Source organism: Eschrichtius robustus, chromosome 7 (genome assembly GCF_028021215.1).
Source record: "Eschrichtius robustus isolate mEscRob2 chromosome 7, mEscRob2.pri, whole genome shotgun sequence".
Lineage (NCBI taxonomy): Eukaryota > Metazoa > Chordata > Mammalia > Artiodactyla > Eschrichtiidae > Eschrichtius > Eschrichtius robustus.
The window spans coordinates 9,244,759-9,271,343 of NC_090830.1; the positions used below are offsets into that span (position 1 = coordinate 9,244,759).

Genomic DNA, 26,585 nt, shown 5'->3' on the forward strand with positions numbered 1-26,585 from the left:
CTTTGGATAAGCAAGAAAGTAAAACACCAGTATCCCAAATATATTCCCCTAGGGATAACCATATAAGCATATTATATATATGAAGAATATTTTTTAAAGTATCAAACATTTACTATTATTTTTCTGCTCTTGAATCTTGGGTATTTTGGAATTTTCCCATTTTGTACATTTCTTCTGTCCCTAGGTCTTCCTAATTTCACACTACTCAAGAATTTGCTTTGTTTTATCAAAGAAACCAGCAAAAACCCTGATATTTCATTGCATTTGGCTAGAATCTCAGAAATAAAGAAACTTATTTGTTAAGTACGCTATGTCATCTACTGGAAAAACTTCAGCCATATTACATTGCTGGCAATAACTGAGCTGCAAAAAAAGTTTTCTCTCTCTCTTAACTGAATAAATCTTGTCAAAGTTTCCAAGAAACAAACTATAACTTGAGCTTTTATTGCATTCTGCTGGGACCAGCGATTACAGAACCCCGGCCTCACAGATCGCTCTCCCCGTAGAGCGCGGAGGAGAAGGCGGCGTAATCCAGGGCGCCGGGCACGCTGCCTGGGCCTGAGTAGGCGGGCATCCTCTTGATGCAGTACTGGGCCTGGTCAGGGGGCAGTTCTCGGCGCAGCTCCTCCGCCAGGATGTACGGCTGGAAAAAAAAATACACACGTGTTTGCAAAATCAACTGCAGAAAACACAGGAACATAAATGGTTTAAATACACTGCTTGCATTTGTGTAATTTTAAAAAAGGACTAACTGAATCACTTTGCTGTATACCTGAAATTAATACAACATTGTTAATCAACTATACTCCAATATGAAATAAAAATTAAAAGAAATAAATTAAAAATAAAAAAGGACTAAAGGCAGGGTGTCTAATGTGCACAGTACTGGACAACCAACAAAAGGCTGAGTTTTACTTGTAATTCATCATCTGGCCAGCAGGAAATTTAATATACTTCATAAAGGCAAAGGGAGCAGTACCCTCAGTACTTCTCGAACTGAGCCATAATGCAAGTGAAAAATACTATGATGTAAATTTCATACCAGAAAGATTAAGGGAAGGCTGGTTTACATCATATGCTGATGAAAACGCAGGATTATTTAATTTGAAATTATCAATGTGGTTGTTTTTTTTTTAAATATATGTGATGTGCACTTTTAGAAAATGGAGTCACATTCCTACACAGTTTATTAAAAGCTAGCGGCATGTTACCACTGGAGAAAAGCTCTTTCTAAAACAAAACAAAACTGACATTGAACAATGGAGTCTTTTTTTTTTTTTTTCATGTCAAATGTCCAAGAGGAAATAGGGTAATTCACATAAAACAGATTGGCTGGGCTTCCCTGGTGGCGCAGTGGTTAAGAATCCGCCTGCCAACGAAGGGGACACAGGTTCTAGCCCTGGTCCGGGAAGATCCCACGTGCTGCGGAACAACTAAGCCGTGCGCCACAACTACTGAGCCTGCGCTCTAGAGCCCATGAGGCACAACTACTGAGCTCGCATACGACAAATACTGAAGCCTGCCCGCCTAGAGCCCGTGCTCCGCAACAAGAGAAGCCACTGCAATGAGTAGCCCCCGCTCGCCGCAGCTAAAGAAAGCCCGCACACAGCAACGAAGACCCAACACAGCCAAAAGTAAATAAGTAAAATAAATAAATTTATTTTTAAAAAAACAGATTGGCTGGTCAAGATAAATAGCAAATATCATATTGTAATTTATAGTAGGGTTTTTTGGGGGGTTAAATAAGCCTTGGTTTATTATCTCCTACATCAGCTGGACTTCTTCCCCTCCACCCCTATCCCCATGATAAAGGATTCATTTTAAAACAAATGTAATTATTTTAAAGATAGTTTATCTTGTCTGATAAGGGTTTTTTTTAAGGTAATAAACATGGCCATGTTGATGTGTTTCTTTTTTTTTTTGGCTGTACCGCACAGCATGTAGGATCTTAGTTCCCCAACCAGGGATCAAACCCATGCCCCCTGCATTGGAAGGTGGAGTCTTAACCAGTAGACTGCAGGGGAAGTCCCATGCTGATGTGTTTTAGAATCCTAACTTCCCTTCCCTCTCAGCTAGAACACAGGGTAAAGGAATCATAGCCCAAATTGAGTTTATACATACTGAGATGTTTTTATATTGGGAAAGAGATTTTAAAATTCTGTACTTGCAATTAAACTCCTACTTAATTTCTAGGCTTCAGATAATGAAAAAGTGGCCAATTTTTTAAATGAATGAATAGCTCTATTTAACTTTGCTCCAGGGGTGGGGCACAGTGTCAGGGTCATTGATCCTTGAGAGAAGGTTCTCAGTTTTATAACATCTGAATTGCATTGTTCCTTCTTTCCGAGTCATAGCTACCAACCCAGAATGTGAAGTAGGGTCGAACCAGAAAAACACACAAAAAACTGCAAAATACATGCTCTCGGTTCCTTCTATAAAACTCCCCGTAAGGACAAGCACAAATGCCAGGACAGAATGTCTGTGTTTAACCTGTTCTGGGTGCATCACTGTTATGTTTACGTGCTTTCTGAATTCAGTGCTGATGTGGTACAAAATGCCATACATCAAAATGGTTATTATTTGCAACGCTGTTTCCTTTTTTACTAGAATGAAGCAGTGGGCCGTCACAAAAGCAGAAGAAAACACGTCCATGCAGACCTTGTCGGAAGCCAGGATTCGGAAGGAGGCGATGACCTGCTCGGCGGTGTCGGTGTCGGCCGTCTCTCTGGTCATGAAGTCAATGAAGGATTGGAAGGTGACGGTGCCCTGCCCGTTGGGATCCACCAGGGTCATGATGCGGGCAAACTCAGCTTCACCCTGAGGCAAGGTTGCAAAGAAACATTTACTTCAACCGTACACAACTCTCAGCAGTGCCATTCTCCTGCTTTTACCTGTTGGCATGCAAGTTCCTTTTTGCTTGAAAACTTACATATTCCCTGCACTTCCCTTCCGTTTTCGGAACAGATTCCCCTTACGGGTGACTTAAGTTTACTGCCGTCATATGATTTTTAAACGTTGCTGTAGCATCAACCCAGAAGCTCCTGAATGTCAGAATTCCTTCCTCTCTCTAACCCATGTTGCCGTTGGGACGTAATATAGTTATGGAAGAGGAATTCAAAGAGGGTTAGGCCTTTTCTCAGACTACAGTTGAGAAGAATAATACTGCAAAAGAGAAGGCAGGTCAGAGGAGGGTTCTCATGATGCTTATTTGACAGTTCTGAGAGGAATCAAAGCAGCTCATGTTCAACATTACACATTAGCAGGTAATAGAGAAGTGAGGGTATAAGGGCACACTCACAGCCCACAGGGAAATGTAAGATTTCTTAGCTGATTTAGTACTAAAAACTTTTTACCTTCTAAAATACTAGAGGAAAAAATGCTTTAAAAATCAGCAGGAAAAGACACTGAAGTGTATACTCTCAGTGGGTGAATTGTATGGTATGTGAATTATCTCCCAGTTAAAGCTGTTTAAAAATCATCAGGAAAGTTTATGTTCTCTTCCTTCACTAGAAAAAAACCAGCTGACCGATGACTGAATGAAAATACATGTTCTGGCTCTGTGAAGTTATTTTTATATGGTACCAGGCAAACCTTCAAAAATGTTACCCTAGACAATGTAAATCAACGAACCCCAAATGAACTGCCAGAGTTTAAGGCAGTTGTCTCCTATAATACAAATCTAAGCTCAATAGAATATCACATGGTAGTGAAATTTTCAACTTCTGTCTTACCAAGTCATAACCCATGGAGATCAGGCAGGCTCTGAAATCCTCATGATCCATCAGGCCATTCTTCCTCTGCCGACAAATACAAAGAACAAAGAAGTTGAGGGCTTCCCTGGTGGCGCAGTGGTTAAGAATCCGCCTGCCAATGCAGGGGACACGGGTTCGAGCCCTGGGCAGGGAAGATCCCACACGCCGCGGGGCAACTAAGCCCGCACGCCACAACTACTGAGCCTGTGCTCTAGAGCCCACAAGCCACAACTACTGAGCTCGCGTGCCACAACTACTGAAGCCCACATGCCCAGAGCCTGTGCTCCGCAACAAGAGAAGCCACCGCAGTGAGACGCCCGCGCACCACAGCGAAGAGTAGACCCCGCTCGCCGCAATTAGAGAAAGCCCGCGCGCAGCAACGAAGACCCAACACAGCCAATAAGTAAATTATAAAAATAAATAAATAAATAAAAAGAAGAAGTTGAGAGAGGCAAAATAAAAAAACTCTACTTGACCAGGGAACAAAATCCAATACAAGAAGGGACACTTTGAGATTTGCCAAATAATTTGTAAATGTCATCACTGACTTAGAGGAAGGACAGACCCGACACAGGAATGTTAGAAAATAGTTTCTTAAAAAGGAAAAAGGAGGGCTTCCCTGGTGGCACAGTGGTTGAGAGTCTGCCTGCCAATGCAGGGGACACGGGTTCGAGCCCTGGTCTGGGAAGATCCCACATGCCGCGGAGCAACTGGGCCCGTGAGCCACAATTACTGAGCCTGCGCGTCTAGAGCCTGCGCGTCTAGAGCCTGCGCGTCTAGAGCCTGTGCTCCGCAACAAGAGAGGCCGCAATAATGAGACGCCCGCGCACCGCGATGAGGAGTGGCCCCCGCTTGCCGCAACTAGAGAAAGCCCTCACACAGAAACGAAGACCCAACACAGCCATAAATAAATAGATAGATGAACAGAAGTTTTGAGAAAAAAAAAAAGGAAAAAGGAGAAAAGGAGGGTAAACAGCAGTCAAAAATGAAAGGAGACCACACATTCTAGAAAGCAGGAGGGACTACCCAGTGCCAGTGAAAATGACCTCGTCAGGAGCTGCCCACTGCCACCCACCGATGGCCGAACACACTCTTAAGTGTTCTGAGAAATGCGCACGCTCTCACGGCCCCAGGCAGTCCTCACTTGTAAAATTCCCCCAAAGATGAAAGCATGGCTAGGACTCACACTGGAAAGTTACCCCGCAGCTACTCTCAGGCCCGGGTCCCTCCAAGACACAAAAATCCTTAATTTAAACTTTTAAACTTGGCAGGTTCTGCATTGTCTGCCTTTGAACTTTGGTTGCAAGAGACAGTCTCGTTATCCTAGATTCAAATAAATTTGGGGTTTTTTTTCCTATGAGGTGGCCCAAATGATTGAGGGCTGTCTTCGCATAAGCCCGGGTGGATGTGTGTAGGGACGATGATCAATTATTTCCCTCCACGGGAGGAAAATGACTCAACCTGAAGGAAGTCAGGTCAGTGTTACAGCATGTTTTGTACAGTGCAGTTGTGCTGAAGCCAAGCTAACTTTAATGTCCTACTCTGTGTATAATTCTTTATTTATGCCTCAGCTCCCTGATCAGAAGTCTACTTTCTGAACTCTTTGATAGGCCTGAATATGGCTGGTCTAGAGCAGAGGCATTTTAAGAACCATTTAACTGATATCTGTAAACCATAAACCGGGTCCCCGAGCAAAGTAATGAAATATACTTACTTTGTTACGGATCTTTTAACGAATGGAATGTGGCCTTAGGAGTCACTTTTAACTAGATGATAAGCAAACTGGCCATTTTCTTGTGAAGAACTGGTTTTACTCAATTGTATTCAAATCAAAATACTAGATAATATTTTAAGAGCTGCACTTAACTTTTTATATGATCACCCTTTTGTTGGTGCATTTTCCTTCAACATTCCATGAATCAATTTTGTTAATTAAAAAAGAAAATTAAATTTTATGGCAAAAGAGTAGGCTAATTTTCATCAGGTGCTTCACCTAAATAGTTAATTAGGAAAAGTTCATTACAGCTTTGTATTTAAGTACTTAGAAAATGACCTAAATCCCCAAACCACATTTTGTTAAGGATACACTTTCACTTAGAACAAATCTAGTGTTGCCCCCAACTACAAAGACATTCGTTAAGTGCCCTGTATTAAACAGCCCACAAACCTAGACTTTGTGTCACCTTGAGTGACATCAGAGCTGAGCACACTTCATTTCAGAGGCTCTTTTCCTTTGGCCTTAATTATCCTGTTTCCCCATAACCTTTAAGGACATTAAAACTTAAAATAATAGCATGAATATTATTTCAAATACATCTTTTGATGTCCCCAGTGGTGCCTTTCAAATAACTAGAGGGAGTGAGGTACCCTGTCGAAGTGGTTGAAGGAGGCTCTGAACTCATTCATCTGCTCCTGGGTGATGCCCTTCGCATCTCTCATCAGCATCTGGGTCTCCACTTCGTTGATGGTTCTGGCGATGGTCGTCAGCAGCAGCTCCCAGCCCACACGAATGTGCTACCGAGGGAAACAGCAAACAATCAGCTCCAGGTCCTCCCAGCAGGTCAATCTTGCCTCCTCATTTTCATAACAAGAGAGTCAACCCAAAGGGAGATAAGTAGGGCTTCCCTATGCTTTTTTTTTTTTTAATTCTACTTTTCCACTTTTTTCGAGATTCTATAGTGGGAAATACTCAGAAGTGAGACCAGGGTTCTAACAGTGACAACTGGCACTGTGAAGATAAAATATACAATGTACAGTGTATTATTTGTCACTAGCGTTTACCAAGTAGCAGGATGGGCCCTGGATTATACCCACCGGCCTATTTGCAAGATCAAATTGGGTCAAACTGGCCAAAACGTTAATAGTCCAATTTCGGTTAGTCTCTCCAAAGCAGTGCAATGAATTCCTTGTTGTGATAATAATGAGGATAAAGTTGTTGAGGATGGTGATGATAATTAACAACTATGTAGTGCTTGATCTAGTTCACAAAGCTTTTTCACATACAGTGACAGGAAAGGTTTAATGATCCCTTTTCATACTTATAGAACAAAACAGGAACCGATGGAGACAAACGTGGGAGGAAAACACCCTGAGAAGGTGAAGTGGTCAACAACCAGAAACCAGAGCAGTGCAGGCCTGCACGGTGGCTGTACCTCCATGGTGTAATTAGTGTGCTTGTTGTCAAAGACCAGGGCCTCCTGGATGAGCTGATGGTCGCCTTCCAGCTTGTCGATGTTGTTCTTGTAGTTAATGATGTTGTGCTCGTACTGCTTCAGCTGATTCATCTGGTCCTCCAGGGCTCCCGTGATCTGGATGGAGCTCCGGGCAATCTCCTGGTGGAGGCATGAACAGGAGAAGAACACAAGGTTACTACGGGGGCCTTTCAGGTTACTACGGGGGCCTTCCTGCTTCTGCTTCCAATGCTATGCCGGCATTAGGCGGCAGCTAGAGACACTTGCTTTTTCAGATAAAGTGGCAAACAGGATAGTACCGCAGCATGAAACAAGCTCTATTTCTAGTCTGTCTAGAGAATGGGGAAAAAACAAAACCAAACCACCAAGATCCATAAAAGCAAAGCAAGACGGGTAAGAAAGGAGCCATTTAGGCCTCTTCCAGTGAACTCAGAAGGCTCCCCGGGCTGGAGCTGCCTCTTCCGGAGGAGGCCAGGGGATGGTCTGCATGAATGCAGCTGCCAGGGAGATTTCAGACCACTGGATGCTTCACCACCGGTCAAAAGAATTTCCTAGATTTTTAGATGTCCTCCTCTTTAAGAAAAAAGTTAATATTTTATCACCAAAAGGGAGGCTAGGAGAAGAATAAATAGGCCAATAAATGTCTCTTGGCTGTTCTTGGTGATAAAATGAACCCAGCAATCAGTGTCATTCAAAGATTACTTTTCCCTGAATGTTCTGAAAATGCCAAGTATTTGTGACTCATTAGGGACAGACAGTTTAAAAATCTAGGTCCTGCAGAGGCTGAAAACTGAGAAGGAGCCCCGTCACCATTCTTAAGGACAGAATGAATGGATGCAGCAAGAAGAGCCTCAAATTTGGTGCACAGGTGCCCTCCCTGCCCCCCACCCCGCACTGACGCTCATGGGCGCCCAGGCTGCAAGAGCCCAGGGGCCATCAAGAGTAAGGCCCACGGTGAGCTGGATGGTGCTCTCGCGGCACTGAGTGGAGACGGGTCGTCGTGTCAGCTCAGGGACCGATTTGGAGGCTGTGACAGGCTCCCTCTGAAGGGCACTAACCCACCTCCATCTTGCTCTGGATCCAGGGCCCAATGGCATTGGCCTGTGCGGCGAACTGGCGCCGCAGACGCTCGTTGGCATGCTGGCGGGCCAGCTCCTCCTGCAGCGACTGGTCCCGGACGGGCACGAGCTGCTTCACCTGCCAGGGTTCAAGGGCAACAGGGGTTAGAGGCCAGCTGTGGTCCAGGAGGAGGGACCAAGATCGGTGGTGGTGGCTGAAGGGCAGGGGTGGGAGCAGAGAGAGGGGGAGGGGAGCGGGGGGAGGGGAGGGACGGAGGGAGGGGAAGGGGAGTGGGGTCCCTACTTTAGGGACTAAAGGAAGAGGTCAGTCTAGCCTCGACTGCCACCCAGTGCCTCCACTGCCTGCTGAAAGACTGGCTAAGTCTGCAAGAGGGACACTGACCGTTCCTCTAGCCAGGGGCTCTCAGCCTGCAGTACTAACCCTGCGGGGAGCTGGGTCCAGGGTGATGAGAATTTGTGAACTTGAATGAGGGAAAACTGGCATCCTTATTTTCACCACCCCTAATGGAAAATGAGCATTTCCTTTGATTATGAATGCGGGCACCAAATCCACTGTGACTTTATCACAATAGAAATCACAGACATTCTCATATACATCAGTTACTGCCTGCCTCTCAAAATATCATATACACTCATCACTACTCACAATTATTAGACCTGCTATTAGATCTTGGTAGTGGTAGTAAAGAAGCACATACATTACTATATCCCAACTTTAAATACATATATATATATATATATAGCCTTTCATTAAAATTTATTTTTTATCGAAGTACCATTGATTTACAGTGTTGTGTTAGTTTCAGGTGTACAGCAAAGTGATTCAGTTATATATATAAAATATATTTTAATAACTATTTTTAATGTAATTTATTTCCTTTGTAACCTTAAATTTTTTTATGAATTTACAGATATTATTATCAGAAGGGATCCACAGGCTTCCCTGACTACCAAGTGGATCCAAGACACAAAAAAGTTGAGAACCCCTGCCAGTTTCAGGAGCTCAGTCCTATATGATGCTGGACCACAGGAAAGTATCCTACCCTGCCTACATCTTTTCCATTCCATTTGTACCCTGTGATTTACACTTTAATGCTATGTCTCAGTTCTTTTTGAATCCGCAGACAAAAGAGCTACTTCAAGAAGGCTTTTCTGTGTGTTGGCAAAACTGCTGCTGAAGACATTATTATTCAAGGTCCCTTTTACAAAACTCCCTCTGGCAAATTTTGCTTTATAACTTAGTGACAAGAGAAAAGTTTGTCTCACCTTAAGAAATGATACATTTTCCCTTTTTTTTTCAAGGAAATTACTTAGCTCAACACGGTTCCCTTTTCACTCTGGCTGTCAGAAGAACAGAGCTAATTTTAAGGTCAAACACAATAACTAATTATGGTCTCTCAGGTGAACACTCTTTCCCATATCTGTTTTTTTTTTTCCTCTTTGCATCGTTTATAACTAAACGATTGCTGAATGTGTATTTTTATAGCAAGCCACTTCAAATGCACGTTGTGGACTTCTTAAAGACTATGTAGTAGCATACTAAGATGATCGTGCCTCAATTTAAACATGAAAATAAATCTTTCTTAAGAATGAGACAAAAAGGCTCAAATGATCCCACTGGACTACAATTAAATCTGTACGGTTTCCCAAAATATAAGAGGCAGCAAATTAGCAGGAAGTCCTTTGGTTCCCCAGATACAGTTTTCTAAGTAATCTTCCCGCATTTAAAATTCACACACACTTGGGACATGTCTATCCCATATTCTAAAAATTCTTTAATGAAGTACTAGCAGCAAGCCGATTCCATCAAATTTTCAGTTGGGGTTTTAAAAGTAGTTTCCTTTATGGTATTAGTATCATAACCTGTACTGAGTTTGCCAACACTGATAAGGTTTTCCTTAAGGACAATCATTTCTACTTTCTTTCCTTACAAATCACAGAAGCTGCTGAATGGTATTTAAGAGTATAACATATTTCATCTGTTAAAAACAACAGGCCCAAAATAGAGTCGAGTGCTAAATCCCACTCCACCAGACCAAGACTTTATTACAGTTTCCGCTCTCCCAGAAACAGAATCTTAGTCAATCAGTCATCTGGGTAGACCCCTTCCCTCCCCTAAAGGAAAGTAACTCTGCAATAACCAATCCGCTTTTTGTTGGCCAGATAACTTCCCTGTTCCTACTCCCTTCTGCCTATAAAAGTCTTTCATTTTGTTCAGCTCCTTGGAGTCCCTTTCTGTCGGCTAGACTGGATGCTGCCCAATTCGAATCGATTTTTGCTCAAACACTTAAAATTGTTACTATGCCTCAGTTTCTCTTTTAACATGTCTGTGAAATTTGGGGTGAAGGACAACCCTGATGGTGAGGCAACGTCACGCAGCCACTCTAACTCCCCCAGGGGTTCACCTCTTCCCTCCACCTCGGCTTCGAGAACGTCAGCCTCGCCCCCTCCCCCTTCAGTCGCCCACCTTGTCCCACTTGGACCGGATCTCGTCCACGGTGACGGTGCTATAGGGGTTGCTCGAGCTGATCCTGATGCTGTAGCTCTGGATCACCTTCTCCACCTCGTTCTGGATGGCCAGGATGGACTGCCGCTCGCCGTCCGCCTCGGGCAGCGTGGCCCTGAATTGCTCGTGGGCGGTGATCAAGCTCTAAGCCAGAGACACAGCAGAGAAAACCCGACTTACTTCAGTGTGAATTTTACAGGCTTGCTGTTCCCTTCAGCACGTGTATAAGTGACTTTATAACTGCGGGAACCTCCGGTGGAAGACAAATTCTGGATGTCTTAGAAAAGCTATCTGGTGCACAAAAGTCAAGTTCCTCGAAAAGGGAAAAAAAGATCTCCTGATGACTCCTTGGCGGCTATTAATCCAGTCTTCAAAAAATAATTGTTTTCTTTTAAAAAAATTATGTTTGATTTCATCATATATGATCCCCAGCTATTGTTTAGGTCTTACTCGCCACTGACATACAGAACTTAAATCAGGGCTTCCCTGGTGGGGCAGTAGTTAAGAATCTGCCTGCCAATGCAGGGGACACTGGTTCGAGCCCTGGTCTGGGAAGATTCCACATGCCGTGGAGCAACTAAGCCCGTGTGCCACAACTACTGAGCCTGCGCTCTAGAACCTGCAAGCCACAACTACTGAGCCCATGAGCCACAACTACTGAGCCTGCACACCTAGAGGCTGTGCTCCGCAACAAGAGAAGCCACCACAATGAGAAGCCCGCGCACCGCAACGAAGAGCAACTCCCGCTCGCCACAACTAGAGAAAGCCCGTGCGCGCAGCAATGAAGACCCAACGCGGCCAAAAAAAAAAAAAAAAAGTGTGGCTGTGTCCCAGTACACTTAAAAAAAAAAAAAAAAAAAGAAATTAGCTGCCCTTTCTAATGACCAGGTTTACCTATAGCCCAAGAAAAGAACCTCACATTTGCTGCCTTTATACCTAAAGATCACAGGAAGTACATCCCTTTCTCCAAAAGAAAAGGCCACAGAAACCAACTTCTTCCCCTCAGGCTTTATAAAACCTCCACTTAACAACCCTATACCCTTGGACCCTAAAGTATAAGACAGCAGCCCTTTATGCTCAGCTGTAGGAAGGTGCCACATGGACCACCTTCCAGGGCGAAGCTAACACTCAGTTCAGATGCTACAACAGATCAGCTGCTAGCACACCATTCACTAAACAGACAAACTACTTCATGCATCAAGTATGGCTTCCAAGGCATACTTAGACATCTCACTTATTCCAAAAATAAATGGTTTTAGGTTGCCAACCTCTGCTTAAGAGTCTATGCAAGAAACACCATCACAGCCTCTTTCAGAAGACAAAGGCAACGTTCAACAAATTTCTTTCCTCTTACACCCCGGTGCAAACCCTTTTAGAATGCTCCTTGGCAGGGAGATACGGGTTCAAATCCCAACCTTCAGTATTTCCTTTATATTTGGATTCTTTTCGATGACCTATCTATTTTACAGAAAAAAAAAGAATCTAAAAGTATTTTCTCTATATTCCATTATACATCAAATTCAGTATACAATGGTCTCTAATATATTGGGTCCTGGCTATTGGAGAGGAACGCTCCTCCCTAACTCGATCACTTAGAGGTCTTATTTACAATCTGAAGCTCCAGCAAAAATCAAAAGCAGAACATTTTGGATGGTGGGAAGCAGAGGGTACTGATTTGTGGCTTCTTATGCTTTATGATCTGGCAAAACCTTATAGATCTTAATGAAGGGTAATATGCAAACATTTGCAAAATAGTTAACTCAGCAGCCAATAAACTCATAACTTGCTGTGACTAACTCCAAGAGCATATGTCTATTTTGCTCATATGATTCCACATTCCATTTTAGAGAACAGACCCTTTTAGATGTAGTCACCATTATCTGGCTGATGTTAATTTAGTTGCATTAAAGAGTGGTATACACATTTTTAACCTAAAGGCCAAAGGGTAATATGGGTTTTCTAACCACATTTTTTTTTTAAGTTAAAAAGTGAAACAAAACCAAAAAGAGAACTCTAAGTTTTTAAAATTACAATTCATTTCTGGTACAGTGAGAGCACAGGGCTGGCTTCAGTTACCTGGATTTCCTCAATGCTGTGGACAATGAACATATCTTGCAGATCCTCCATGGCGCCTTCCATCCAGTTGTTGAAAGGAGCAGCTCTCTTGGCAAACTCCAGGTGAAGCTGATCGATGGTTTCCAGCAATTTCTCAGTTCTCTGGAGATCAAATAGAAACCAGTGTTATCATAGGTTAAATCATAAAATTTCTCTGAACGTGTAAAGAGGCACTCCAGAGCAGTAAACTATTATCTGACATTTTGATGGTCACAATCCTCTCATCATTAGCTTGTGTACACAAAAGATTAACTGATGTTCAAATGATTAGGCTGAGCCCTGCAGGTCTCCGAAGTGCCTTCTGCATCAGAGATGGATTTAACAACATCCAGAGTCACACTGTTCTGAAAGTATTTAAAATACTCTACCACATGCTACGCTTTTGAAAACTGAGACTCCACGTAGGGTATACAGGCACTTGCTTTCAGCTAAAGCAGTACTTTGTAAGTTATAGGACCTGATTCCCTAACCGTGCTGGTTCCCAGAAAATTCACGGTATCTTCCTCATTTTATAATCAACAGTGTGCCTTTCCCAAAAGTCGCCTAGAGAAGACAGAAGGAACTACAGTTCCACATTCTTAAATCTGCATTCAGGATTTCACACAGAGACCCTCTTTGCCTTTCTGAGCATATGAAAGCACAAGGCTTCAAGCCACCGAGAATGGTACTACGCGTTTCCTATGGCAGAGAGGATGGGGAGCTGGCACGGAAGCGTCTGGTATCTTCAAGTCTTCTATAATTAGATTCATTTTTCCTCCTGTTCTAAAATATTTGAGCTGTCTCTGCTATATGCCTGGTCCTTCCTTTCTCTCAGCCTTTTTCTTTAGGTGGACATGTTAACAGCTGGTTGGCATCCAGGAAGCTTGGTATCACGCGTGTTAAAAGTTTCGTCAGAGTCAAGGTGAAAAGACTCAGAAAACTGCTAACTGCTTCTTTCTGTCACGTCGTCTGAGTCTTCCGTGGTGAGAGACGATTAGGTTCAGCTAAAAACCAGCTGTTTCTCCAAGCCTCATACTAGAACAAGGCCAAATTCATCCTGATCCTGTTTCATATCCATTTTTCCTTACTTCAACATGTGTTGCCATTTTCCCTTTGCACATCTCAACTTCCGTTCCTCCTGATTTCCTGACTCATTCATGGCTCAATTCACTCTCAGATAAGGACTCTGGGGAATTAACTGCCATTACTACTTCACACAAAATGAGTTTATACCGTTATCTCATTACTACTGGATTTTTGTTTCTTTAATTCAAAAGGATGCGTCACTGCTGTATGGATAAATTACAGTACAAAACTACCAACTTTCCATTTCCCTCTTTCTCCTACTTTTCACGTTCTCTTGTAGAAGCTCCTTTCACTAGGTAATCTGTTTCGATTTATACACACCATACCACAGAAAAACAAAGTAACAGTGACTTATTGAAAGAGCCCCTATTAAAAGATTTCGTGCCAACAGGTGGCTTGGAGACTCACCTCCAGGGCCTCTCTCCTCTTCTGAGTGAGTGTTCCCAGCCTGTCCCACTGGTCACAGATTTTCTGGCACCGATCATTGATGTTCACAGCATCGTGATAGTCCAGTTCACTATTAGAAGGGAAAATAAAGACTGACTTTCCCAGATGACGTGAAGAAAAGTGGACATGGGCTTAAAATAAACAGATGATAATTTTTTTTAAAAAAAAGATCTGATGGGGAACTGGCAGGGTATTTCAGGGTTTTGTTCATCATCACCATCGCAAACATGATCACTATTCCCTTACATCACGGGAAGAATTAGTAAAACTCTTGGTGGTCAACAGATTTCTAAACAGAGAGAAAGGCTGTCTTCTCGATGCCTCAGGCTAACTTTATTCTCCCTTCGTTTTCTTAGCCAGGCCTCCGGAGTGCATTATTTTTAAGTGGTGATGTACCTGTAAATGAAGCCAAGTATCTGACCTGGAGGACAGTCCCAGGGGCTGTGCTGAAGCCACGGTGATGGGAACATCAAATGAGTCATGAGGGAGGGAGGGAGGGAGGAAGGGATCAGCTTGCACCCCATCATGTCCTTGGCTGCTCTCAAAGGGCACGGAGCTGGATGGAGCACCACGTCCAGGAGGGGCACCGGGACTCAGAGCCCGGCAGGACACAGTCCTTCCTCTTCTGACAAAGATTCCGACTCGTCTTATGCCATTCGTGTGACAGCAGGAACAAAATGATTTCTCACTCAGTAGTCCCTCTTCCTCTCCAGCCCTGTCTGTACCTCCTAACGGGATCTTTGTGACGTGAAGTAACTTGAACCTAACATTCAAGCAGATTCTCGACTAGAAGGTTAACCTATTCTCTCTGGGGGTAAAAAGTTTGAATCCTGGACAAAATGTAATCACCCTTTTAGTTAAGATGAAAGCAAGACTCAGGGAGGTTTAAAGACATCTTCAGGAGACTTCTCCTTCAAAAATGGTCCAAGGTGAGGCTTTTAGGAAATTCCCTCCTATCCATCCAAATCCATTTCCCTGAAGCTTAAGTTTATTTCTTCTTCCAACTCTAAATGAAGGCAATGGTTGTTTATTACTTGTTTTTTCTCTTAAGTGATATTAGCTTGTCCTTATGGAATGTTACTGTTTCTGTTACTGAATAAAGAAGATGCATACAGTTGTGATCTGAGTGTCATTTCAGTGGGTAAGAAGCTCCCTATCACCTAATGAAAGCCTGTCCAGTTCTTAAGAGCAGCTTTCTACATACACACACTTCACTAACTGAGATGGACTGAGATTCTGTGCTTATTATTATAACCAGAAAACCAAAACCAACCAAAATACACCAGCAATGTGCACAGCCTTGAATACAAAGTGAGAAGGCCATGGCCCTTCAAAATGCAACTATTAAAGAACAGAAAGATTTCAAAAACAAAAACCTAGGAACCGTCTACTGATCCACAATGGAGACATCAACGCTCATCTCTCCGTGGTTATCTTTAGGGTGTACATTTTTCCCTCTTCTCTCTAATTCATACGTACTAGCTCAACACCTACTTGCTTTCAAGGACTTAGGGTTTGCATAACTGTGCATACTATTTTTATTTTTTGTACTTTAAGAACTGCACAAACACGTTCGTTATTTTAGAAAAGGTAAAAAGGAAAGGGAGACTAATAACAGTAAGATGAGCACAGCTTTAAATTCTGTGGTTCCTCTCTTGACTGTAAAGAAATACGCATTGAGGATACCGAGAATAATAATATAAAATTATTACTTAAATTTTAAGGGCAACACTTAAAACCATTCCAAATTACTTATGGGAGCTATGATAGAGCATTAAATTGCTTGAGTTTCTCCCCCTTATTTTATTTGTAATTGTTAACAAGCAGCCAAACGGCCAACATGGAAGAAGCATGAGCAATAAGATAAGAGTAAGGCCACAAACACAGTGAACAAATTAGATATGAAGACCACAAATAATTAAGAATATATTTAGGCAAGGCCGAATAGGAAGATACTCTTAAAAGAGGCCATCTCTGTTAATTAAGGCATTTGCTCTGGTTAAGAGTGAGCAACATGGGGGTCTTAAAATATACCATATCGGGGCTTCCCTGGTGGCTCAGTGGTTAAGAGTCCACCTGCCAGCGCAGGGGACACGGGTTCAAGCCCTGGTCCGGGAGGATCCCACATGCTGCGGAGCAACTGGGCCCGTGCGCCACAACTGCTGAGCCTGCGCTCTGGAGCCCGCGAGCCACAACTACTGAAGCCCGCGCGCCTAGAGCCCGTGCTCCGCAACAGGAGAGGCCACGACAATTAGAGGCCCGTGCACCGTAATGAGGAGTAGCCCCCGCTCGCCCCAACTAGAGAAAGCCCGCACACAGCGACAAAGACCCAACACAGCCAAAAATAAATAAATAAACTTATTTAAAAAAAAGGTAACATATCATAATAAACATTTATTATTGGTTGTTTAAAGTTATCATTATGTGACAGGCTCTAAAAATTGTGCAGATATATCCGTGGTTATAATGAGAGACAGAGAAGTAGGCAATGAAATTCTGTATTTATCAAAAGGAAGCAAGGGTCTTAAAAAAAAAAAAAAAAAAAAAGCTTAGAAACACTGCAGGGAGGCCCCTCTCCCGGAGGGTGGCCACAGCCAGAGGCAGCACCACCTGGACCAGTAGGACCTACAACTCCCACTGGGTAAACCAGCCTGGGCTCAACCTCATGCTAGCTCCTCCCATAAAATAAAAAGCATGAAAATGAAATAGCACTTATTTGATGACAAAGAAAAGTGGGGTCTTAATGTTTCTTCCTTCAGAGGTGTCTTGTTTTTGGTTTCTGGGCGGGCAACGTAGTCCCGTCTCCTGCACCCAGGTGAGGCCGCCTTTGCGAGCCGTGCTCTGTCCTGTTACTTGTTTCTCATTCTCTTGGATACGAAGCTGCCTGTGCTGGGACTGGGGGTGCTGCCCGATGGGAGGACACAGGGACGCTACCACAATCAAAGCACCAGAGCAGAAGTCAGTGCATCTCTTTAAAAAAAAAAAAAAAAAAAAAAGGATCTTTCTTTTTAGATTCCACGTATAAGTGATATCATATGATATCTGTCTTTCTCTGTCTGGCTTACTTCACTTCTTCACTTAGTATGATAATCTCTAGGTCCACCCATGTTCCTGCAAATGGCATTATTTCATTCTTTTTTATGGCTGAGTAGTATTCCATTGTATACATGTACCACATCTTCTTTATCCATTCATCTGTCAATGGACATTTAGGTTGCTTCCATGTCTTGGCTACTGTAAATAATGCTGCTATGAACACAGGGGTACATGTATCTTTTTGAATTATAGTTTTCTCCAGATATATGCCCAGGGATTGCAGGATCATATGGCAACTCTATTTTTAGTTTCTTAAGGAACCTCTGTACTGTTTTCCATAGTGGCTGCACCAAATTACATTCCCACCAACAGTGTAGGAGGGTTCCCTTTTCTCCACACCCTCTCCAGCATTTATTATTTGTAGACTTTTTGATGATGGCCATTCTGACTGGTATGAGTTAGTACCTCATTGTAGTTTTGATTTGCATTTCTTTAATAATTAGCAATGTTGAGCATCTTTTCATGTGCCTGTTGGCCATCTGTATGTCTTCTTTGGAGAAATGTCTATTTAGATCTTCTGCCCATTTTTTGATTGGGTTGTCAACAAGGACCTACTGTATAGCACAGAGAACTATACTCAGTATTTTGTAATGACCTAGAAGGGAAAAGAATCTGAAAAAGAATAGATATATATATGTATAACTGAATCACTTTGCTGTACATCTGAAACTAACAAACACAACACTGTAAATCAACTATATTTCAATTAAAAAAAAAAAAAACAGGACCAATCCCATCACAGGGTCCTCTGGCTTGGTTCTATTGATACATCTAGGACAGGACAGGAAAGGCAAGCTCCCCTGCCCCTCCCTGGGAATGCCTGGGGAAGCTCTCCACCGAGTCCTCGCTTGGACCCAGGGCTCAATGTCAGCACTGGCACCCACACAGAGCACGTACTTGAGCTCCTGCGCGATGGCCGCGATCTGCTCCACGCGGTCCTGGTGCGCCGCCAGGTCGCTCTCGAATGCCTCGTGCTTCCGCAGCAGAGCCCGGACTTCGGTCAGAGACGCCGACTCGTAATCCTTCTGCAGCAAGATCTGCTCTTTGCCTGCAATGGTTGTAGCAAGGGAGTGTGAGTGCTGTCACACTTCAGCCTCTTTGCAAAGTTCTGGGTGATTCCAGAGAACCAAGAGGAGGAAAGGAAGACAGCCCCAAGAGGCAGAGGCCACATTTCAACTGGAATTCAGGCTGTCACTCTGCTAAGGCCCCGAGTCCCTCTGTGTTCTGAAAGCTCATGTCTACAAATACAGGGCGGAAAGCATGCTGAGCACTTTCTAAATAACAAGTCTGTGATAAACCTAAGAAACAAGTATCTGACTTTCCCGTGAGATGCTCAGTTAAGTTGGTAATTATTAGCTCACAGAAGTTACCTGGGATTATTAGGTAAAACACTTGTACTCTATTTGTCTGCCCATGGGCTCAACCTTTACTCCAATTCTTTTTGTTTGAAAGCTTTATTTTTTTAATGTGGTTAAATGCAGCTTGTGATTTTTTATCTAGTAACATTGGAAAAATTTCTCTCCGAAACTCCACCTATTTCCCCACAAATATTTCTTAAGTTAAGCAACTGCTGTGGTTATAACTGGACCCATTTTTATTCCCTGGTTGATGACCTTTAAGAATTTAATTCCACAAAGCTAGACATGGAAAGCAAATGTTCATATATTTAATGACGACAACATAGCACTTACCATCTGCCAGATACCAATTTTACTACTTTATAAATACAAACTCATCTAAGTCTTCATCAAAACCCTGTGAGGGAGGTATGATTGTTATTCCAATTTGGAGAGGACGCTGAGGCCCTGAGAGGTGAGAATGCATCCAAGGCCCACAGCTGGGAAGTATCAACTGCATGTCTGTGCCTGTGACCGTCTCGCTGTGCAACACCGACAATCAAGCAGTAAGACAGCAAAAGGGACCCAAGGGATGAGGGGAACCTCCCTGCCCTTTCTCGAAATAGATTACCATGTGTTGAGGTGAATGTTTTGTTCTTTAACCTCAGCAAACAGCAGAGCCAAAAAAAAATATCATGACCATAGTATCACGGCCACGGAAACAGGTATGTCTGCAAGGCCTGAAAGGAGTAGATGAATCTAAGTGAAGCAAAGGAGTTAAGACTATAGAAAATCACACCTCGTGTTCTTCCTTTCCAAGCAGATTTTCTAAGTGGGCAATTATGCTGCTTTACGGCATTTAATAAACCTTCTATCAGCAGAAGCTAGAGTCTGGGCCAGGGTTCTCTGACCCGCAGTTAGGGAATAAACAGATGCTTGTGGAATCAGAAGAAAGCGGGGGAGTCAGGAGGAGGCGGATACCTACGCAGGTAAGTGTGGGAAGAACACATTGTGAGTCCTGTTTTATAAAAACATCCATCTTCATACCCACCTCTTTTGTTTTTTCTTTTTTTTTTCTTTGGCTGTGCCGCGCTGCTTGCGGGATCTTAGCTCCCCAGCCAGGGATTGAACCCGGGCCACGGCAGTGAAAGCGCCGAGTGCTAACCACTGGACCGCCAGGGAATTCCCCACACCCACCTCTTGAAGAACCGCAGTACCTGGGACAGCAGACGAGAGGGGCGAGGGCAGCTGCCCGCAGGGTCACAGGCACCAGGGACAGTGGTCACTGCACATGGGGCTCTGTCCATAGCTCAAGCCCGATTCTCCAGGAGCCCCACCGCATCCTGTGGACTCACCGTAAGCCCAGGTTTCGTGCGTGGACGCCTTCTGCCGGAACTTCTCTGCCAGGTGTTCCACGCGCTCCAGCCTCCGGATCTCATTCAGCAGCCATTCCTCGTAGCCCTTCTCCGCCTGCTCCAGCCGCTGCCAGGCGCCCGCGATATCCTGGGATAGTTGGGGACAGGCAAAGGCGCGTCCGTTACGCCCTGGCCTCCGGGGCCTCTCTACGAATCCCCTCCACCACGTCCAACAGTGTTTTCCTTTGTGTCTTCTTGTCTTTCCCTCACCCCTGTGCCTCCACACCCGCCCCAAATAGCCATTCAAATGTTTTGGCTTCTAAACGTCTTCATTACCACTGCACCCTTTTAGAACTAAGATCATGGTTCTCATCGGCGAACAGATAACCTGATGCTTCTCCGGATGTGGACAAAGGCTAATGGGGCTTTAATTTTCTGGCTACGAGAAGATGAAGCCTCACAGTGACTCAGCCCAAAACGGCTCTGACTCAGCGACTGGGTTCAGTCAGCCGTTAACTGTTTCCCCGGCATCACGCACGTGCCAAGCACAGTGAGAGCCTTTGATATAAGAGTGAACAGCACCTGTAAAGTTCCCTGGGCCCCTGTGCAGCTTTCATGATCGTTGGGGGAGAAAGACATTAAATAAGGAATTCAACAACAAGTGTAATTCCTATTTCCGATCGCGATGCACTCTGAAGGAAAAACAAATCACGGTCGGGGCAGTTCCTTTAGGCGGGTTACTGAGAGGAGACCCCTCTGAAGAGGTGGCACTGGAGCCCAGACCTCACTGATGGAAAAGCCAGGTATGGGATGAAGTGGGGGACGAGCTAAAGGCCTGAGGAGGGGGTGCACTCCACGTAGGGGAAGGACCACAGCAGGCGCGGCGGCCACATAGTGGGTGAGGGGTCGAGCAGCCAGAGATGCGGTCAGCAGGGTGGCCGTGGGGTCAGACCACATCGGATCCCGGATAAGGAATCTGGATCTTATTCTAAGTATTTTGGGAAGTCACTGGAGGGTTTTGAGAAGAAAGAAGACATGCTCTGATTTATGTTTTAAAAAGATGACAGCAGCTGCTACGTAGAGAATGCATTTTAGGGGAAAAAGAACAAGAAAAGCAAGTGAGAGGGTTACTGCAGGGTCGAAGGAGAGACACTGGTGGCTTAGCATAGGCGACAGCAGCCGAAGGGCTGCTCAGATTTAAGATATAATCCGGACGCAGAGCCAGTGGCACTGGCTGAGGAACCAGGTGCGAGAAAGGGACAGAATAGGAGGATCAGTGATGACACCTGGGTTTGGGGCTTTAGTCACTTAGGGGATGGTGATGCTATTTACTAAGACAGAGATCACTGCGGGAGGACTCTTGGATGTTAGGTTTTGAGACATCCAAGCGGCTCCATGAACCTGGAACTGGGGGAGAAATCAGAGCTGAAGATGTAAAATTTGGGAGGTGTTGCCGTTACAGCTGGTAGTTAAAGCCACGGGCCTGGTCACCTGCAGGTGTCAAGACAGAGAAGGTCAGCATCCCTGTACCCACGAACCATCCACCTACAGCCCGGGGACAGGAGGAGGCAAAGCTGTGAGCAGCGACGGGAAGGACTCGGTGGTCAGGTGGGAGGAACTCAGCTAAGTTCAAGGGTGGAAGGAGTTTCAAGAAGAAGGCCATGGTTACAGCTACAGCGAATACGAAAATAAAAGTGACCACTAGGTTGTCAACACGGACGCTGTTGACTTTGAACAGAACAGTCTGTCTTAGGGTGGACGGAAGCCGGATTACTTACTGCAGGTTGAAGAGTAAAAGACATAAAGGAATGGGGAGCGACCAAAAACCAGTACCATAAAGAACTCTCTCTAGATGTCCTGCTAGACATAAAGGGGAGCCGAGAAACAGGACCGGTGCTGTAGGGAGGCGTGGAGTCATAGGAGGTTTTCATTTTCGTCTGGCAGATTCTAGAGTGCTTCCTATGCAGATGTGAAAGCTTCAGCAGAGCGGGAGAAACTGATGGTGCAAAGAGGGATGTAAATATGGGACTGAGCCCTGGAGAAGGTGAATCGGGGAGATGGTAACAGGAGGGAACAGAGGGCCTGTGATCTAGATGCTGGTCCACCTGGAGGCGGGGAGGAGAGGAAGGGGACCATCATCATTAGGTGTTTGTCAGAGGCCTGTTCTGTGTGAGGCACCAAGAGCAGTGAGAGTCGAGAACTGCATGACGGCAGGGAGAAAAATAGCCAGAAGGAAGTGGTCACAGGGCCAAAATTATAGTCAATGCCTCTTCTCAGTGGCCCATCAGAGGAAGGACTTTGGGAGAAAAAAAAAAAAAAGGGGGGCTGCCCCCGGGGCCAGGGGGCTACTCACCGACACCATCTTGCCCTCAGAGGGCATGAAGGCCGGCCGGTTGCTGATCCTCAGCTTGGTCTGCAGGGTGTTGAAGTTGATCTCCAGCTGGCACTTCTCCTGCACCTTGGGAGGTTTGTGCTTCCGGCGGTAATCCCGAAAGTCCTCCAGTTTCTTCTGCATGGCCTGCATGGTCTTCTCAGGGGTCCGGTTCTCTAGCCAGGGGATCGTGCGCTGAATCCATTCCAAAAGCTGTTCCCAAAACACACACACACACACACACACACACACACACACACACACACAAAACTGCTGAAAGCACCAGCAAACTGCCCCCCAGTTAAAAAACAGAGGCACTCAACGATTGGGAATGGATTGACTGAATGCTCCCGAGATTACAGAAGTGTGACTGTAACGGCCCTGACTGGAAGGAGGGCATAAATACAAACTTCTGTGCTCACCCAGGGCCACTCACCATCGCCCCAATGACACCACGCATAGGTCGAAAATTCAGAGTCAGCACGAGTCATGTTTTACAAAAATGGGACATTTACAGGAAACTTGGGGACCAGACATTAGCAGACAAATGCTGGATGGAGCTTTCAAATGAAAAAACAAAAACCTCACGTGGTGGAATAAAATCAGGAAAGAACTGGGTTTAACTCAAAATGTATTTCTAGTTTAAATCAGCTTAAATCTAACGGGTCTACTTACGAGATGAAAGTATCGTAAATCTGGGACTGACTCAATGCCAAAGTATATTTTATTTTAATAGCTAGCTTTCAAGGAAATCCACAGGATGAAAGTGAAAATGGCAGTGACTCCAAGGATGACGTATGCCCCCTTCTCTTGAATTACTACCAAGGCCTTACAAAGGCCCTGCATAGTCTGTTTAAGGGGTATAAATGAAGGACCAGGTAAGAAAAGGAAGGCTATCATCACTGAGGAGCATCTGTCCTTCGGTCCTGGTCATACTTCAACCCTGATGTTGATCACTGGCATTAAACAATGTTGCGAAATGGAATTTTCCCATAGCAGCAGGAAATATAAACAGTATCATTAGCTTGGACTAATATACACCACTACTTGGGAAGATTGATTCCCAGTGTCCTGATGCTTTGCACAGTACAGACCAAGTATCAGCCAAAGTAAGTCAGAGCAAACATTATTTGGTCTCTGACATTGCCACTGTGATTGAGTTCAATCCAGAGAGAAGGTGGCTGTGGACCTCACTCAGATCCTGCTTAGTTAAGATTTGTGCTATAATAAGAACGAAAAGAAAAGCAACGTGGAAAGTGCTATTCTAACTGAGAAATCTAGCTGAAGAGCCGTAGAAAGGCATCCTGGAAACTCATGCTCAAATGTCTTGGACGGAGGGCTCTGCCTCTCCCGAGGTTCCCTCTAGATATTTAAATACAGACACAAGGCTGAGCCTTGTCTCACTGGGCATGTTCCTTAGATGTTGAGTCACCGCGTGGAGCTGGGATTCTGAATACGGAGCTCACCCTACGTGATGTCAGTAGCCGATGAAGCAGGAGAAAAACAAGGAACGCAATGTCATCTAGGGGAGCCCGACCCCGGAGATGCAGAGCTGAGGATGGAATCACATTCTACGTTTTGTAACATGCAAACTACCTCTGTGCCTTGCAATGCTTGGAAAGGCCAGCAGCATTACCTTTGTGCCAATAATTAAGCAAGATGAACAACCCCTGAGAGCGAGAGCGTACTTTCCTACTTTTATTCTGTCTGAGATGAAAAATGCAAAAAAAAAAAAAAAAAAAAAAAACAACACTGACAATCTGTGTTCACCCTCTGTGCCTCACCCTCAGGGTGGGGATGGACAGGACCGCAGGGACCCGTTTCCTTTACCTCACTCGCTAGCCTCTCATATTCTTCCATCAGCCTCTCATTCTCTTGATTCACAGCAAGAACCTTACATATCCTGTTAGCCGCTGTCTCGGCCTGTAAAACACAATAGGTAAACAGGACGGCTCTGTCGACAGGGACGTGCATACACAACGTGGAAGGTGGCAGGGCAGGGGGTGACCAGGGAGGCAGCATGTGCTGTAAGTGGTGCAGGTTCTGGGTTCGGGTGGGGTAAGCCTGAGGGTACAGCTCTTTCACACTACGGGTCATTTCACACCTTTGGGACAGTTTTCACACAGACTTACATGGCAGGCTGAATATACTGTAGGGAAATAGCATTAGTCGCAAACACAAGCTTTGTGAAACATCAAGCAAGTTAGTAACAGAAACTGATGGGTTGAGGAAACAACGGTCCCTGGGCGTCCACCTGAGCCCCCTGCCAACCTCACGACTACAGGGAGAGAACTCTCTGAGTTACATTAGCCTTTGGAAATCAAAGCAGACAGGACTGGATCCTGAATGTATATCTGTCATTGCACTGAGTTCACGAGGGCCTCTACGTATTCATTCCTGAAATGAATACGTCGAATGTGCTAGATGGGATCCTTCCACGGGGCAGAACCTGCTTTAATACTTTGTTTAACCCATGTGAGTAGCTGCTGAGGTATCAATAATTCCCAATCATTGTTTTGTGGGGAGCTTGAGCTGGGAGTGGCCAAGTGCCTTAAACCATGACCATGAGATCTGTCCGGCGTCCGGGCCTGCAGCCTGGCCCACAGCCTTGCCTCTGAAGCCCTAGTAGGGGCCGATTTCCAGTTACCATTGTTTGCTGGTGATGGTCTTTTTTTTTTTTTTTGGCCCCGCCAGGCGGCTTGTGGGATCTTAGTTCCCCGACCAGGGGTCGAACCCGCACCCCCTGCAGAGGAAGCACGGAGTCCTAACCACTGGACCGCCAGAGAAGTCCCCCAGTGATGGTCTTAAACGGATCACAGAAATGATACATACTCTGTCCAACCCCATCTCTCAGGACTCTGCAAGTAGAGATAGGGGGAGGGGCGGGAAGCAGAAACAGGGGAACGTGGGGAAAGCAGAGGGACACCCACCCGTGATGTCCCTCAGGCTGTTTATCTTAAGGAGTATAAATTTTTTTGAGGTTTTAACACTGCTAGACTTTCACTATTTCAGTTAAATTCAGATTCATCTTGCAAGATGTCTGAACACATCACTGAACAGTGAAGGCAATCTCCAGGCAGAGAATGGGAAAGGGGCCCTGGAAAGGCGTTCACCTCTCCTTGTCCAAGTCCCCCTTCACCGCTCAATCAGTGTGGCTCAATTTTCATGGCCCTTGTTTTCTCCTGAAGCACAAATGTTTCCCACCATTGATTAATGAAATAAGAGCAATATCTTAGAAAGACAGAGAGCTAAGAACACTTCAGAACTGTCTAAAGGTAAAGCTGTTAAATAGAAACGCATTCGCAGTTTGGAACTTGCCATATTAGGTCATTACAAGACACTTAGAAAGAGTCCAAGGTAAGATGTGAAGCGCACGAACACACACCCAGGTATGCACGCGTGCGCCCACACAACTAAAACCGATGCACAAGAGCAGCCCGGCAACCGGACGGACGAGGGTTAAATACCTGCTCCGCGCCCGCGAAAGCATGGTAGAAGCAGGAAACGTATGTCATGATAGCTCTTTCATCGGGTTTGGGAGTGTTCACAATGTCTGAGGGAGGGAAAAATAACACAGAAGACAGACACACGCACAGATGAAGAGCAGAAACCAGGGTGAACAAAGGGAAGAATGAACTGGTTTACACTTGACTTTCTGTGTTTCTCGGGCCCACACTCCTGACCCTCAGGAAGGCTGTACGGAACTGACACACTCGTAAACAGAATGCTTTCAACCAGCACGTTTTTTTGTTTTTACATCATCAAACCAAGGGCTTCCCTCCTCCCCTACCCTGGATGGCTTTTTTTAAAGTGCCGGTGAGGCATTCCTATGGGAACCCGTGGGCTGCCTATCAGGGCTGGTACCCACTTCCTAAGGACCTGGGGGATCCCGTCTTCTTGTCTTTTGACTGGATCAGGTCATCTGCCACTTTGGCTGTGAGCAAGGCATGTCCCTCTGCAAGATGCGGGGACACACACAGACCTCTCTGGCCCCATCTCGGATGCCACTCCCCGCCCCCACCCTCATAATCCTTGGCTTTCTGCTCTGTGCACGGCCCTGGCTTGTGTGGGGATGAAGTTCATTGAAGATGGCATGTTTTCTAATCCTTCTATACATACTTGCCATGCCATTGCTAGAAACTACCCAGAGTAACAAAGCATCTAAAGAGAAGGGTCTACACAGCTTGTACTTATTAACTATGACTCTTGCCACTGTTTGTATGAGCTGCCGAGACAGCTACCAGGAAGAGAGAAAACAGAACCACGGGAAC

At 44.9% G+C, this 26,585-nt stretch overlaps 1 protein-coding gene across 6 annotated transcripts in view; it reads right to left on the reverse strand.

Moving 5' to 3' along the window:
* Window positions 1-412: 412 nt before the first annotated feature.
* Window positions 413-26,585, reverse strand: part of ACTN2 (actinin alpha 2) — a 74,743-nt gene continuing 48,570 nt past the window's right edge. The window contains exons 8-21 of one of the 6 annotated variants that reach the window (XM_068548835.1): window positions 25,782-25,867; window positions 24,145-24,237; window positions 22,297-22,527; window positions 19,944-20,091; window positions 18,149-18,299; window positions 14,117-14,225; window positions 12,605-12,745; window positions 10,490-10,672; window positions 8,006-8,140; window positions 6,905-7,084; window positions 6,120-6,266; window positions 3,732-3,797; window positions 2,659-2,817; window positions 413-643 (exon numbers count right to left, since the gene is read on the reverse strand). In XM_068548835.1, the coding sequence (XP_068404936.1) occupies window positions 485-643; window positions 2,659-2,817; window positions 3,732-3,797; window positions 6,120-6,266; window positions 6,905-7,084; window positions 8,006-8,140; window positions 10,490-10,672; window positions 12,605-12,745; window positions 14,117-14,225; window positions 18,149-18,299; window positions 19,944-20,091; window positions 22,297-22,527; window positions 24,145-24,237; window positions 25,782-25,867 (1,988 nt within the window). In that variant the 3' untranslated portion in view covers window positions 413-484. Of the gene's footprint in view, window positions 644-2,658; window positions 2,846-3,720; window positions 3,798-6,119; window positions 6,267-6,904; window positions 7,085-8,005; window positions 8,141-10,489; window positions 10,673-12,604; window positions 12,746-14,116; window positions 14,226-18,148; window positions 18,300-19,943; window positions 20,092-22,296; window positions 22,528-24,144; window positions 24,238-25,781; window positions 25,868-26,585 lie in introns of all 6 variants that reach the window. The other 5 variants (XM_068548834.1, XM_068548838.1, XM_068548837.1 and 2 more) reach the window with 5 other exon arrangements.